This window comes from Panthera pardus, unplaced genomic scaffold (assembly GCF_024362965.1).
Source record: "Panthera pardus isolate Hobbes unplaced genomic scaffold, ASM2436296v1 HiC_scaffold_3, whole genome shotgun sequence".
Taxonomy (NCBI): domain Eukaryota; kingdom Metazoa; phylum Chordata; class Mammalia; order Carnivora; family Felidae; genus Panthera; species Panthera pardus.
In genome coordinates this window covers 39,558,945-39,573,619 of record NW_026526876.1, presented here as the reverse complement: position 1 = coordinate 39,573,619, position 14,675 = coordinate 39,558,945, and the positions used below count along the sequence as shown (strand labels likewise).

At 42.6% G+C, this 14,675-nt stretch overlaps 1 protein-coding gene across 2 annotated transcripts in view; it reads right to left on the bottom strand.

The window, feature by feature from the left end:
- Positions 1–7,379: 7,379 nt before the first annotated feature.
- UTP18 (UTP18 small subunit processome component) overlaps positions 7,380–14,675 on the bottom strand; it is a 42,426-nt gene continuing 35,130 nt past the window's right edge. The window contains exons 12-14 of one of the 2 annotated variants that reach the window (XM_019415746.2): positions 9,923–10,065; positions 8,307–8,345; positions 7,380–7,532 (exon numbers count right to left, since the gene is read on the bottom strand). In XM_019415746.2, the coding sequence (XP_019271291.1) occupies positions 8,321–8,345; positions 9,923–10,065 (168 nt within the window). In that variant the 3' untranslated portion in view covers positions 7,380–7,532; positions 8,307–8,320. The remainder of the gene's footprint in view (positions 7,533–8,306; positions 8,346–9,922; positions 10,066–14,675) is intronic. The other variant, XM_019415747.2, reaches the window with a different exon arrangement.

The following is a 14,675-nucleotide window of genomic DNA, read 5'->3' as shown; positions in this document are numbered from 1 at the left end:
TACTGAACATATGACTTCTATGGCCCCATCTTCCCTGCCCTGATTGGGCCATGGGGCCCTGGGACAGATGAAGGGACCCAGATCTTATGATGTGCCTATAATGTGTGATGTACCATCTGAGTCTTTAAAAAAAAAAAATAATAGCAGTAATAAAACTTTTCAAGAGCTTACTCTGTGTCGGACCCAGTGCTAAAGTGCCTTATGAATGTCTTAAGGCAAGTTATCCGAAACTTGGAAATAAAACAAAATGATTACTCCATGCCCTTTCAAAGTCATGTTAAGGCCTCGTCCAAGAAGAGTTTCTGCAGCAAGAGTCCTTCCTCAGCAAACTGAGGGGGGCGAGGTGGGGCAGAGCCATCAAAGAGGAGGCAGAGGTCCAGGGCACCTGAGTGGCTCAGTCGGTTAAGCTTCCAACTCTTGGTTTAGGCTCAGGTCATGATCTCACAGTTTGTGAGTTCGAGCCCTGCATCGGGCTCTGCACTGACAGTGTGGAGCCTGCTTGGGATTCTCTGTCTCCCTCTCTCTCTGTCCCTCCCCACCTCGTGTGCTCTCTCTCTCTCTCTCTTTCTCAGGTCCAAGGGAGACTCAGGAGTTTCAGGAAGGACCAGGGTTCCACATAAGGAGAAGCAGTCAGGGAATGCACAGGGAGTCGTCACAAAAAGTTGGGGAATTCCATAGAACATGATGGAAGGCAGGCCCCGGGGAGAAGGGGAGTGAGACTGGAAGGGCGGGGGTGAAATACTCCTCCTGCCCTGGCCAACTCCTACTCACTCTTCCGAACTCAACTTTGACATGGCCTCCTCAGGGACCCAACAGGCCAGGTCAAGTTTCCCTGCTCCATGTTCCCCAAGTATTCGGCCCTTCCCCTTTGGCCACACTGGTTGAACTTGTAATTCCCTGTCTAATGTGTGAGTCTCCCTCCCTGCGGGCGTGGACTGTGTCCGCCCGTGACTGCTGGGAAGCCGGCATGAACAACATAGTGTCTGACATACACAGGCGCTCAACTGAGGTTCCTTGGGGGTTAGGATGGGTGGGGAGGTAAGGAGTTGGATGGACGATCTGAAAATCCAGGTGAAGGCAACAGGAGGAAGAAATTACATTTGAAGAAGCAAGGGCTGGAGGGAGAACGGCGGCATATAAAATAACAGTAGGCCATCTTATTGGAACTTCTGGAAATTTTATTTCATTTTACTATGCCAAGCCCATGTGTGCTTTCTGATGGAGAGGCAGGACCTACAATGGGGGAATTTTATCACCGCTTGGCTGTCAATGCGAAAATGCATTTGCCGGCTGCTGGCCGATTCAAAGTTTCACGGTTTATTCTCAACTCATCATCTATTTTAAAAACTACTGATTTGAGCTTCGCCTCTGGCTACCTATAGTTCATCTCTCCTTATGCCTCAGGATTCTCTCTTAAGCTCTACTTTACAATTTAACCTCTAAAATAGTCCCGGTTCCAAAAATTCTGACCTGCTGCTGTCTGTACAAACCATCAAAATACCTTAGAAGAAGTTTCATCATTTCTAATTTCATATTATACCTCCAGGATGGCTTCTCACATCTGAAAGTGGCACAAAAATCCTTAGTCAATCCATGTATCTTGATTTGGATTTCAGGAAATGCGCTCTTGGTCATTATTCCCCCATATTTACCCTTTGTTCTCTCCATAATCAAGTCAGATTTTTTTTTAAGCTCATAGAATTATATATCTAATATATGCAGCAAGCATTGAAGCAGATGTTGAAGATACGAAGATGAATAAAGTGCTAACAGGAGAGAAATAGATTAACAAATACAGTCAAGAAAGATGGAAGTATTAACTTCTTTTAGAGACTGTGAATTATATAACTTGTCCCTTTTCCAATGGAAGAAATAAAAATTACAGCACAAGCAAACTAAAACTATAGCTATCATTTTTCACTCATTAGGTTATAATATCTAGTGGTAAAATTTTATCACTGCTTGGATGTCAAAGGGAAAGAGGGGAGGGGATTCTCTCATCTACTGTTGGTGGGAATGTCATTGTCATAGCCATTTTAGAAAAGAATTTTATTTAAAAAAATTTAATGTTTATTTGTTTTTGAGAGAGGCCAAGTGGGGGAGAGGGAGAGAGAGAGAAAGGGGGGCAGAAGATCCAAAGTGGGCTCTGTGCTGACAGCAGCAAGCCTGATGCGGGGCTGGAACTCACTAACCGCGAGATCATGACCTGAACTGAAGTTGGACACTCAACCGAGTCACCCACGTGCCCCTATCAAAATTGTGAATCAAAATTTTAAATGGCCATTCTACTTCAGGTATCTCTTGTGGAGAAATACACACATACAAAGAGACCTGTATAAGAAGGTAACTCCAGGGGCACCTGGGTGGCTCAGTTGGTTAAGCATCTGACTTCGGCTCAGGTCACGATCTAGCGGTCCATTGGTTCGAGCCCTGCATCGGGCTCTGTGCTGACAGCTCAGAGCCTGGCACCTGCTTGGGATTCTGTGTCTCCCTCTCTCTCTCTGACCCTTCCTCAGTCACACTCTGTCTGTCTCTCTCTCTCAAACATAAATAAGCATTAAAAAAAATTTTTTTTTTAAAGAAAGTAACTCCAGTATTATTTGCACTACTGTGCAAAAGTTACGTCTAAGAATGAGGTAAATCCATTATCTACCCCATCTACCGGATAAGTGAAATTAAATGAAAATAATTGTTGGAGAATATTAAAATCTGGGACCAATAATGTTAAAAAATTAAAAAGCAGGCACGCATGTACCTGTGGCAAGCGCTGCTGTTTTTCTCCCAAAAGTCATTCCCTACTTCTGCTTCCTCTTACAAACAGAACGCCTAGAGTTTTGTTTTTGTTTTTGTTTTTTTCAAGCAACAGGCAGATAGCTATGTGCTCAGAGACAGCAGGCCCCACTGCCCGTCCCTGGGACGAAGCCTGAACAGTTTTATGGAAAATTCCTCCTTTTTGACAGTGGTCTGGAGGCCTGTGACCCAGTTCTGCCAAGGAAACATTAGGGAAAGTCTGCAGGGAGACTTCTAGAGAAACTTTCTCCTTTGATCAAAAGGAAGAATCCTGCCAGGAATGAGACTGTTTTTCCTCCATCCCCTTCACTCTGGCTTAGGGTGCTCTCGTGTTGTGAGAGGATGTGGGACTTGAGGTATACAGCAGCCATTCTGCAACCATGAGAAACAGGCAAAGAGAACCAAAACCACACTGACCAAAGATGGGACATGGGTGAGGCACCAAATGGATTCCGAAGCCAGTCAGCCACCTCTAGACATCTTAAATACGTTAAATACCCTTATGATTCAAGCCACTGTTTTTCAGGATTTGTGTCTCGCATGTAAACACATAATTGATTCAATGACAAAGACAGAAACAAAACCTACTAGGAAGATATACATCAAACTATTAATAGAGGCTCCCTTGGATAGGGAGGAAAAAGACAACTTTCACTTCTTCTTGAAATACATTATTTTCCAAAAAATATATTTGAGCATTGTTTAGGCTAAAAATTAAAAAAAAAAAAAATTACAGTTCAACTTTACTAACCACGTATGGCCTACATATTTGGGTCCTAATTTCTCCGGTCTTATCTTCATTTTCCCAGAACCTGATTCATTTCTCTTTTTTCTCTTTACTGTGTTTGGGAAAGCCACTTCAAATCTTCCATGAAAAGACCATATAAACAAAGAAACAAATGCGACAAAGGGTGTAGGTACTATGATAGAAGTTCATCTCTGTCGTGCTAGATGCACAGTATTTGAAAGGCAGAAAATGAAAAGGCAAGGAGGAAGCATCAGCAAGAACAAAGGAAGGGGGAAGAAAAATAGCTTGGCTCCTTCAGGGAAATTTCAAGTAGCTCAAGATTTCTGGAGCACAAAGTAAGTGAGAAAGCTGGAGAGAAGGGAAGAGGCTGAGATAATGGGCCTCTCTACCAAGGGAAGGAGCTTGAGTATCATCTTGTACAGGACTGTGGTCACAATGATTATAATGGCAGCAGCTAACATTCACTGAGAGCTAGCTTGCTCTGGGCCAGGTACTGTTCTGAGCCTGATAACCAGTCCTGCGAGGCAGGTCTATTATTACGCCTATTCCATAGATGGGGAAACGAAAGGGTTTGGGAGAGGAGCCGTTGAAGGATTTCAAGCAAGAGTAGCATGTTGAGATTTGTAATTTTAAAACACATCTCTATATATACTCAAATATTTACAAATGAAGTGATACATTTTGGCTTGGCTTCCAAATAACCAGAGAGTGTGTGGGTGGGGACATAAAAATCTCCAGGAGCTGATTATTGCCAAAGCTGGGTGATCCCTCCAAAGAAGTTTATTATATTAGTATCTCTCTTTCTGTATATGTTTGAAGTTTTCCATAATAAATGTTAAAAAAAATCCTGGCTGCAGTGTGGACATCCAACTGAAAAGCGGGAAGCAAGTCAGGGGATTAATAGGTGAGAGCAGATTAGAGCCAGAGAAGCCACAGGATAGGAGGGAAAAAAAAAAAAAAAAAGGAGGACTTTTTGAGAGCAAAATAAAAGCACTCGGCAACTCCTCGTTGTGGTGGGAAGCAGAGGTAGAGAAAAATCTCAGGTTTAAAGTCAGTCCCAGGCACCTAGCTTAAGTGACTAGGTTAATGGTGGAGGAACTATTAACATTGTAAAGAATACAAAGCCAAGTTTGGGAAGAATGGAGGAGAGGGTGTGGCAACCTGTGCAGTTTGGGATGTGTCAAGTTTGGTGTGGCAGGAGGCCGGGTCTCCAAACCAGTGGCCCTTTCGTAGAAAATCTTTGAGCACATACCCTCACGTAAGCCTATTTATTTATAAATCATCTACATGATATGTAGCACAAATACTTTATGCACGGCACAGGAGTTCTATTCCTTCCGTCTAATGAGCTGTCTACTGTTAAAGAGTGTGCACACCCAGCGTTGAGGATCAGTGGTCACTGTGAGGATGACAGCTTTAGGGACTGGCATGTTCAACCTCTCTGACCCTCGATTTATTTTCCTGTAAAAAGAAAGTATTACTTTCCTCACAAAGGAACCAGGAGAGTTTTGTGGGATTACATGTACATACAGACGTCGGTAAAAGTACAGGGCCAGGGGCTCAGAAATTCTGTTCCCACCCCACATTCTACCTTTCCCCCACACCTCTTGCCCCAGGCCCATTTCCTCCTTAGAGTAACAGAACAGACCATGCTCGTGTCTCACGTGACTTTTCTTTGAGATGAGTTTGGAGATGCATGTCAACGGGATGCCAAGAAGGCCTAAGAGCTAGCTGACTGCAAGTGTGGGCAAGCACTTCCTTCCATGGGCATTTGCTTGCTTTCATCCTGCCCCCCCCACCCCACCCCTTAGCTAAAGTCCAGAAATGCTGGTCACAAGCCCCGTAGCAGGTCACTTCATTCTGTGCAGACTTACGAAGGTCTCCAAGTCCTCACCGGAGACAACACACATGCCCGTAAGATTTCTCACCTGTAGTTGGTTCAAACAACAGGAAGAATTTCGATAGGCTAGTAATTCTTTACTTTCCTATTAGTGGGGATAGGGGAGAAATGAGCAGGCGCACCAGATTTCAACAAGTCGTCACTGTGGGTAAACCTATGTCCCATGAGGCTCTGGATGGCAAACTATCACCTCACAGCCCACCACATCCCCCGCCCGGAACAGAGATAAGCCACATTCACACTATCACAGCAAGTGCCAATAAAGAACTGTGTAAGTGAGATCATGGCTGTGGCTCTCACCTCCTCGAGGAGTTAACTTGGCACTTGCTATGAGAAGCAATGAGACCCTGACTCAAATCCCCAACTCCCATCGAGGGGAAATAAACATTAAAAGACAAGACACAGGTTTGGTAGCATTTCTGTCTGTAGAACAAATAGCACATTTGTCTCTCTTGGAGATTAGAACTGGGAGTTCTTTCCTCTGTCTCTAGCAGAGTATAAAAATGATGTAGAGATGTTAAGAAGTAGTTAAAATTTCAACTCCTACTTCCATCATTTTCTCTAGAATGGTAAATTCCTGAAAATCTTTACACTCTTAGGAACTGAAAATCGTATCCAAAATAAGCACATATAAGGCTCGGTATCCGTATCGGAGCTAAACAATGAGGTAGCTAAGAGAGATGGTAAACTGCTGTCAAGAGCCTTGCCTTTGATTACTCACGGCCCAATGCTGCCCTCTAGCACTTCAGGAGAGAATCAACCCTGACAAGCCAACCGGTTTCAGGACTGCACTCCAGCATTTTTACTATGGAAGCAGTTGCGGGGTGGAGGGGGGGGCAGGGCAGGGCCTCTACAATTACACAGCAACAGCCCATCTTAATAAAAGGCGTTTTCAGAAAGATGCCGGCATACGTGAACACAGTTATCTATCGAGCTGCTCTAGGTCATTGCCAGCAGACCTGGCGGGACCTTGAAGACACTGAAGATGCCCTTCACTGAGCTGTTGGCTGGACTAGAGTTAAGTGGGATCTGTTAATTCTTTGGGCAGAGTCAGAGCCATTTTTCATCACTGGGAGAACTTCCTCCTCTAACCGGACTTTCCCAGGTGTCCGAAAGGAGGTGGGGTGAGGGCTCTCACACCTACTTGATACTTCTCACAACGAATCCTCCTTAGATACATGGTCTAGTGTCTGCTTTCCCTAAGAAACGTAGGGACTGGTTTAAAGCAAGGTTATGCCACAACTGAATTATGCAACCAACTGTCGACCCTGGAACCTAAATTAAATGAAACATTTAAATTGACATGAGAGGGAGTGCCTGGGTGGCTCAGTTGGTTAAGGGTCCGACTCTTGATTTCGGCTCAGGTCACGATCTTGCAGTTTGTGGGATCATGCCCCACATCGGGCTCTGCGCTGACAGTGCAGAGCCTGCTCGAGATTCTCTCTCTCCCTCTCTCTGCCTCTCCCCCAAACACTCTCTTTCAAAATAAATAAATAAACCAAAAAATGTTTTTGAATAGACAGACAAAAAAATACTTCCAGGGAATGGAGTGGCTAATCAGTAGGACACAAGTACCAGGCTCTTATGAGACCCTCTCCCGCAAATAACAATGACAACCACTTGAAGTACCAAGCCCAGGAAAATCTCATTTCCATCATCACCTTTCCAAGAAAACTTGCAAGTTCAAAATTAATCCCATGAGCCCTCACTGCTCTCATGTCAAGCCAACTGACCTCCATCGCTCATCAGAACCTCGCTTAGCATGGAGAGCTCTATGCTGGGAAAGGGGGAAATCTTAAGTAGGGTAAACTGTGAAATAGAGTATCTGTCTGTGTTATTTCTGGCTGCAGACAGGTGTTTCCAATCTCTGTGTGGTCTGAAAAGAAATGCATCCAAGTCAGTGTGCTTGTGTGTAGGTAGGAAGGGAAGAACAACTTACACTTGTTTTCAAACAAAAGTTGCTATGTGTTTATTAAGACGTTTCTGTTAACTTAAATAATACAGCTGGCTCAGTAAATCATTAGCCATATATTATCACACATTCAGAAAGTTTCTGGGAAGATCAAGACGGCTTCTCTTCTGGCTCAACTGGATCTGAGAAAAGAACAGAAGAAATTATACATTTGATTCATAGCTGCTGGTCATCAACAAACATGTGCTGGCTATACAGTTTGGGCAGGCAGGAAACCTAGACTGTTTTCCCCTCTTGGCTGTTTTGCTCAACAGTAAAGCGATACGCACTCCCACAGTCTCCTCAACATGGAAGAATCTCAGAGAAGACCAACTTAGTCAATTGTGAGGAACAGGCCAACTGCAAAGCTCAACCTCAGAACTACTATATTTCCACATCAAAGATCAAGCCATGGAAAGGGAAGCACGTCTTACTGTTTGAAATACTAGGCAGCAAAATTAATGACCAGCCACTAACTAGCTCTGTGACAAGCTTCCACCAACTAGCCACAGGGCAGGCCACTTTTAATTTCTCAAGAAACACATACAAAATAAGAGGGTGTGAGCTCATGGAAGTTACAATTATATGTGAAGATCGTCATCTCTCACTATTACGTCTAGCCTTTGTGGATTAAATGTTCAGTAATAACAATTTTGATGACCACTACTGAACAGTATATTAGAGATCTGACCTCAGAAAGAGAGAACCAGACTGTTGTGATTTGGGATAAAAATTCCCAGGGAAGGTTCAGGTCCAACTGCGCTGCTCCTGATCTACTTCCATCCCGCTCCCCTATCTAAAGATACAGCAACCCTGGGGCAAGGAAACAAAGGTCAGCTCATGTGGTCCCTCTGCCAACTGACAGCAACGAGTGTAACCTTAAAACCTGAAGAATCAATCAAAAAGGATTTTCTTACTTCATATAATCTCTTTAGAAGTCTGAGTAATGGTGCAACCTGAAAAAGTAAAAGACAAATCATCTAAACAAACAACTTTGTGATTACCCAGAGTATGGTCAATCAGATCACAGAATGGCACTGAAGAAGCATTTTTGGGGGGTAAACAACGTATTCATAATCATTCTCACCAGGCAGCTAGGTTAAGACTCCTCAATGTGACATTCTGAAGGATCCTAAGGCTACTACCTCAGGTTTTACTAAAAGCATCAAGCTTGCTCCAAAGCATCGAATTGGAGTCTTTGAAATACCTGACCAGCCACACCCAACACAAAGGTTGTCAGTCCCACACACTTGCTAGAAACAGTCTCCCCACTCAGCAATGCTCTGGATAAAATGTGAATGGCCTCCGGTGCTTAAACTTCAGAAAAGAAAATACAATTAGATAAACCAAAGTTTTGGGAGAGAATCTGTAAGTGCAGTAGGAATCTGCATTCTTGAACACCCAAACTGAAACAATCACCCCAAAAACGACTGCAAGCAAGCGAGAATGATGGAATGTACCAACCATTCCAACGGTGGAATGATGGAATGTGTAACCATCTTCCTTTCTGAACAGAACTTGAGACCCCATTACTCTTTGCCATAACCTCTCTTCACAACTATCTCCTTAAAACTGATTTACATTTCTCTTCTTCAAACCAGATTCCAGGTCTGTGAAAGCAGGCCTTCCCTAAAGCATACAAACATAAACACAGGGTCCTACACACATTTGCCACCAACACAAGGGAGAAGGGACAGGGGGCTGTGATGGAAGCCACTAGCTTCCAGCTTGTCAGCAACCCCAGAAGAGCCACCTTGTCACCTGCATCTTCTAGCAACTGTGCAGTTAGATTTTATTTGTTCCCGCCTTATAACCAAGTGAGTTGAGTGCAGAAAAGAACCTGGACAGAATGTAACTTTTAGACATCTCTGTGGCTGACATTCTTATTTACAGCTCACAGCTACAGAGAAAGCAGCACCTTTTTCAAAAAAAAAAAAAAATCACTTATATCAAGTGAAGTAGGTAGTGAATTAACAGATCAACAAAGGTCCATCTAGACATAAGGCACCAAGAAAGCCGCAATATTATTAAAGTGGCTACACTGGGGGTGCCTGGGTGGCTCAATCGGTTAAGCAACTAACTTTTGATTTCAGCTCAGGTCGTGATCTCACGGCTGGGGAGTTTGAGTCTCATCAGGCTCTGTGCTGACAGCATGGAGTCTGCTTGGGATCCTCTGTGCCCGTCCCCTGCTTGTCCTCTCTCAAAATAAATAAATACGCTTAAAAAAAAAAATTAAAAACTAAAGTGGCTACTCTTGACTACTCCCAAATAAATAAATAAAGTTATTTTTAATTAATAAATAAATCCTCAGGTGAACTTTTCTTCTAGTCACATTTTATGGTAGAGAAATGCATTTTGTTAGATAATGAAGAGGACAGTCAGGCTAAACACTCTACAATTAATAATTTATCATTGTAGTTGATTAAGACACTGCGTGTTAAGTGGAGAACTGGGAATGTAACAAGAGTATCTCTTCATACTTTCAAAAGAACGTTATGGGTATTTCTGACGTTTAAACATAAATAACACCCACCTATATATCAGGGCTTTGCCTTTTTCATTCCCCAAGGCAAAGTACCCACTTCTGGGAGAAAAATCCATGGTATGAACAAGAGAGACTGTCTTCTTTTTAATGACTGGGAAGTTTGAAAATACCGTACAGGAAGGAAGGTGCACCTGTAGGAAATAATATGAAGCTTTAAATCACAACAACTGCAAACTCTTCTTTCTTAAATTTTAGTCTTCATTCTACCTGTTTGCTGGAACAAAAAGTTCATTTTGATTGTAGTACACATGATGTACAACTCTCGTAATGGAGCAGAGTGTTCTGAAATTAAAATTTGGTTTTCAATGTGCTATTAACCTAGAGGGAAGGGAGGGAAGAGAAGAAAGCATTTCTTTGATGCTTCTAATGCACCATCTAGCATGGCGCCTGCCAGATTCCAATGTTTGCTGACTAAATAAATGAATACACTAAAGTAAAAACTCAATAGCAGTACTCAATAATGTTCTAACTTAATGACCACAGTAAACAATACTCAAATTTGGTCACAGGGAACAGATACTTTAAATGTTACAAAGAGTCTGATTTTATGTAACTGAAGCCCAGCAAAGCCATACAAATTCTTCCAGTATCATATAATCTATTTTCCATACTTTACTTTTCTGCTTTATGATATATTCTCTGCCTTTTCCAATCTCCCCTCATGGAAGACAAAATCATGGAAACCTGGTTTGTCAAGTGAAAACTGTGTTCTGATTTAAAGAGAGATGAAACGCTCACCACCAGGCCTAAACATGAGGAGGGGCACTGTCTCTTTCTCCAAGAGACTCCACTGTTGGGGAAAATGAGCCAAGTCCAAGATCGATGCAACCAGTCCTCACTCGATTTGTGGGTAAATAAAACCCCAGCATGGAAGCAGTTACCCGAAGTACACTAGGATTTTAACAACTCTCACTTTCAAAGATTCTCCAGCTCTTCCAACAAATAGAGGACCTTAGTGTCCCAGTATGTGTGGAGAGCCCTCACTCAGCTATTTCCCTTTGGCAGTCTGTCATCCTCCACACTTTTAAATGAGGCTTTAAACCGTCCAAACAAGGTGATTTCGTAGACGAGCCCCAGGTAAAACCCAGTGATGTACACATCTGTCTGTGGAACAGGTTTCAGTGAGTCACTTATTAGGCCCTATTCCTTCTGGTATATACCTATTGACCATTTTGTCAAGAAAGTAAAGCTTACTGCGGATCTGCAAGCAATTTCAATTATTCTCAACTTTCCCAGGAACCAGGTTCTGCCTGCACAGCACGGCATCAATGCACAGGCATTAGTACTAATGAGAAGTGGTCTTGACCCATTAAAGCTAAGAAGCTGGCAGACTTGATCCGAACTTGTAAACTTCTTAAACACCACTCTTTACATAGGTTCCTTGAAAAATATATTTAAAAAGAACAACAACAACTTAAAGCAGACTAGTTATTTTAGGAGAGGAGCCACAATATGAACATTGCAAAATCTTTTTACTCTTAGTTTGGAAATGTGGAAATTACATGCATTTTTGATAAGCGGTCTGGCTTCTCAATTGCATTTTGCTTAGGCCACTGTAAGTCTGCATCCTCTAGGCACGCACCAACTTTGAACAGGTGATCCAAGGCATCACAGGAGCAAATCAGGAAGTAACTACTTCCTACGAGTGCCAAGAACAGAACTGTCCTATACCTAACTTTGGTCTCCATCCTATGTGTCACCTGGTACTTTTAAACCGTGCTCCAGACACTTGCTCATTAACTTTGCTGGCAGGACTTTGAAGTCTTTTGTGACTCTTCCAAAATAAAATACACCAGAACCAACCTTTCTACTTCAATGACTTTTTTTTAAATATAATTCATTGTCAAATTGGCTTACATACAACACCCAGCGCTCATCCCAACAAGTGCCCTCCTCAGTGCCCATCACCCGCTTTCTGCTCTCCCCCCATCCCCATCAACCCTCAGTTTGTTCTCTGTATTTAAGAGTCTCTTATGGTTTGCCTCCCTCCCTCTGTTTGTAACTATTTTTTCCCCTTCCCTTCCCCCATGATCTTCTGTTAAGTTTCTCAAGATCCACATATGAGTGAAAACACAGGATATCTGTTTTTCTCTGACTGACTTATTTCACTCAGCAGAATACCCTCCAGTTCCATCCACATTGCTGCAAATGGCATGATTTCATTCCTTCTCATTGCCAGGTAGTATTCCATTGTATTTGAATGACTTCTTAAAGATAATTATATTAAATCATGCTTTTTATTTTCTAACCTAAATTGGAAAAAACAGTCTCCTAATTTGGATTCAATGTAACTTCATACTTAAGTCAACTCGTTATTACAAACAGGGAGCTCACTGTGGGGCAAAAATTGGGGCACAAGACACATATCAATTTTTTAAAGCTCATTTCCACCAGACGGGAGCTGTTTATTTTTGTAGCTAAATAAAGAGAAGAGAGTGCCAGAAATACTATGGTAAACACACACTCTTAATAAAGTTTAAGATGTAAACGGTGTCGCCTTAGATGCGGTGCCCTCAGGCAACAAAAAGCCTACACAACCGTATACAGTGGCCATGACTTCACACAAGAGGACCGTGTGTTTTTCCAATGGAGGACAAACACCAACCTATCAACAATGTATTTTTATATTTTATCTCCTGTATTGACTTGATTCTGAGGAGCAAAACCACGTTTACAACAGTCTCCTAAGAGACTCACATGTATGTATCTGTGAGGTCCCCCAGTGGACTCTCTCACTGCATTAGCACTTTCTTCTCAGACCAATGGCTCCCACCCACATGCTTAGACGTCAGCTGTGTTCTAACCTCTCTTTACGGCCCTTGTATCCAAAACTATAGGTGAACTGTTAATGAAGAAAAAGCCCATAAAAACCCAACCTCTTTACCTCAGAAAGTTCCCTTTACCTCCAACACCATTTCTGTCATCACATTTAAGGGCCCCAGTAACAAAATTCAACAAGTGAAAAGCTCAGTCATCCTTAATTTAATGGATAACCAGTTCCACAACCTTCTACTACATCAAAGATTGTAGATGCAATAACAATTTAACTTCTGTGTCTCTTACTGGTGCAATGGCTTAGATTTATATTCACTGCTTTGTGCTGGGATAACAGAACTGTTTGGATCATTATAAGAGACTGCATTTAATGATACTAACGCTGTTTCACCGAGGCATTCTGAAGCTGCTATGCCTGGCTACTTTCCATTAGATATTATGGTTGACTACCATTTAAAAAATGGGATTTGGCTGTTACTAATGAATTCCTTGTGTGATTTTGCCACAGTAAAGAACCATAAATGTTGCCATGATCACTGAAGCAAACTAGGCAGAACTAACTACTAGGCGTCTTGCAGAATATATTATGTCAACAGGAGATAGATCCCATGGTTTTCTAAAAACAATTTACTACCATTAAAATGATAAAAGGTTAATGTGTGCTAGACCACCACTCCCATTAGAGGAGTGGGGATTTTAAAGCTGACTTGAATTAGAACCTTCTCATTTATCAAACAATTCATTCGACACAGAGGCAATAAAACACAGTGCTGTATTTTTTCACTCTTTTCCAACAGAATTCTTTCTTCCTTCCAAGAAAATCTTATGCAGAATGCCAATATACAGCACAGATCAGAGCAGAGCTGCTCTATGTGATACAGGCAGAGCTTGGCCTCCTCCTTGCCCCACTTGCCATCTCAAGTTCTGCACACATTCTAGGGGTCAGAGGATTTCAGATGGAAAACCACAAAAGTTCTACGAAGAACGGAGAATCCAGAAGCACAGTTCTGCCCTTTACTAGCTGCTGACTTTGGGGGAGTTAATCCTCTGAGGACTGTTATTTGGCTCAACATTTTTTTGAGAAGTCTTTATAAACCTTTGGAAACTATACGCTATTACACTTGGTCGAAGCTTTGCTAAGTCAACAAGGTAAAAATAATAGTTTCTGCAAAGTGCTTATAACGCGATAGCATACACGTAACAACACAAGCCAGTGCTGCCATTCAAAGCTCTGTGCCATCTGTCTACCTGGGGCCTAGAGCAAATAACTGTGAAATGAATAAAGAAACTGGTTCTGCCTGAAGAGTAGGAAACTTCACAGAGACGCGATGACATTTAAAATGGGCTCTGAGGTGGGGCAGAAAAGAGTTAACACAGACCCGAGGCTGCTATCCTCAGGAAGGCATGCTCGCACGGACGGCTCTTAGATCATGTCTGGGAACTTGACTGGTAAACAGTTTCCCTACACTGATGCGACATTTTCCCTAAGTGATAAGGATGGCTCACCAGGCCTCAAGCATTTGTATAATGCGGTTTCTGCTCAACACCTGTCTTTCCTTCCGGGAGCCTAGAATCTGGGTACATGCTAGGCAGAGTGTAGCTACGTGATCAACCAGCAATAAAAACCTTGGGCACGAAGTCCCTAATGAGGGACTTCCCGGAAGAAAACACCAAACACATGTGGACACAACTTGTCGGAGGAATTAAACGTGTCGTGTGTGACTCCACTAAGAGAGGACTCTTGGAAGTCTGTGCCTGGCTTCCTCCAGACTGCCCCATGCACCCTTCCCTTGGCTGGTTTCGCTGTGTATCCTTTCCCCGTAATAACTCTTCACTGTGAATAAGACCATATACGGAGTTCTGGGAGTCCTAGTAAATCACCAAACCTGGAGAAGGTCCTGGGGACTCCTGGCACAGAGGCATATTCACAAGTAGTACTGAGCCCTTTAAACTGCAATCTTTTTAC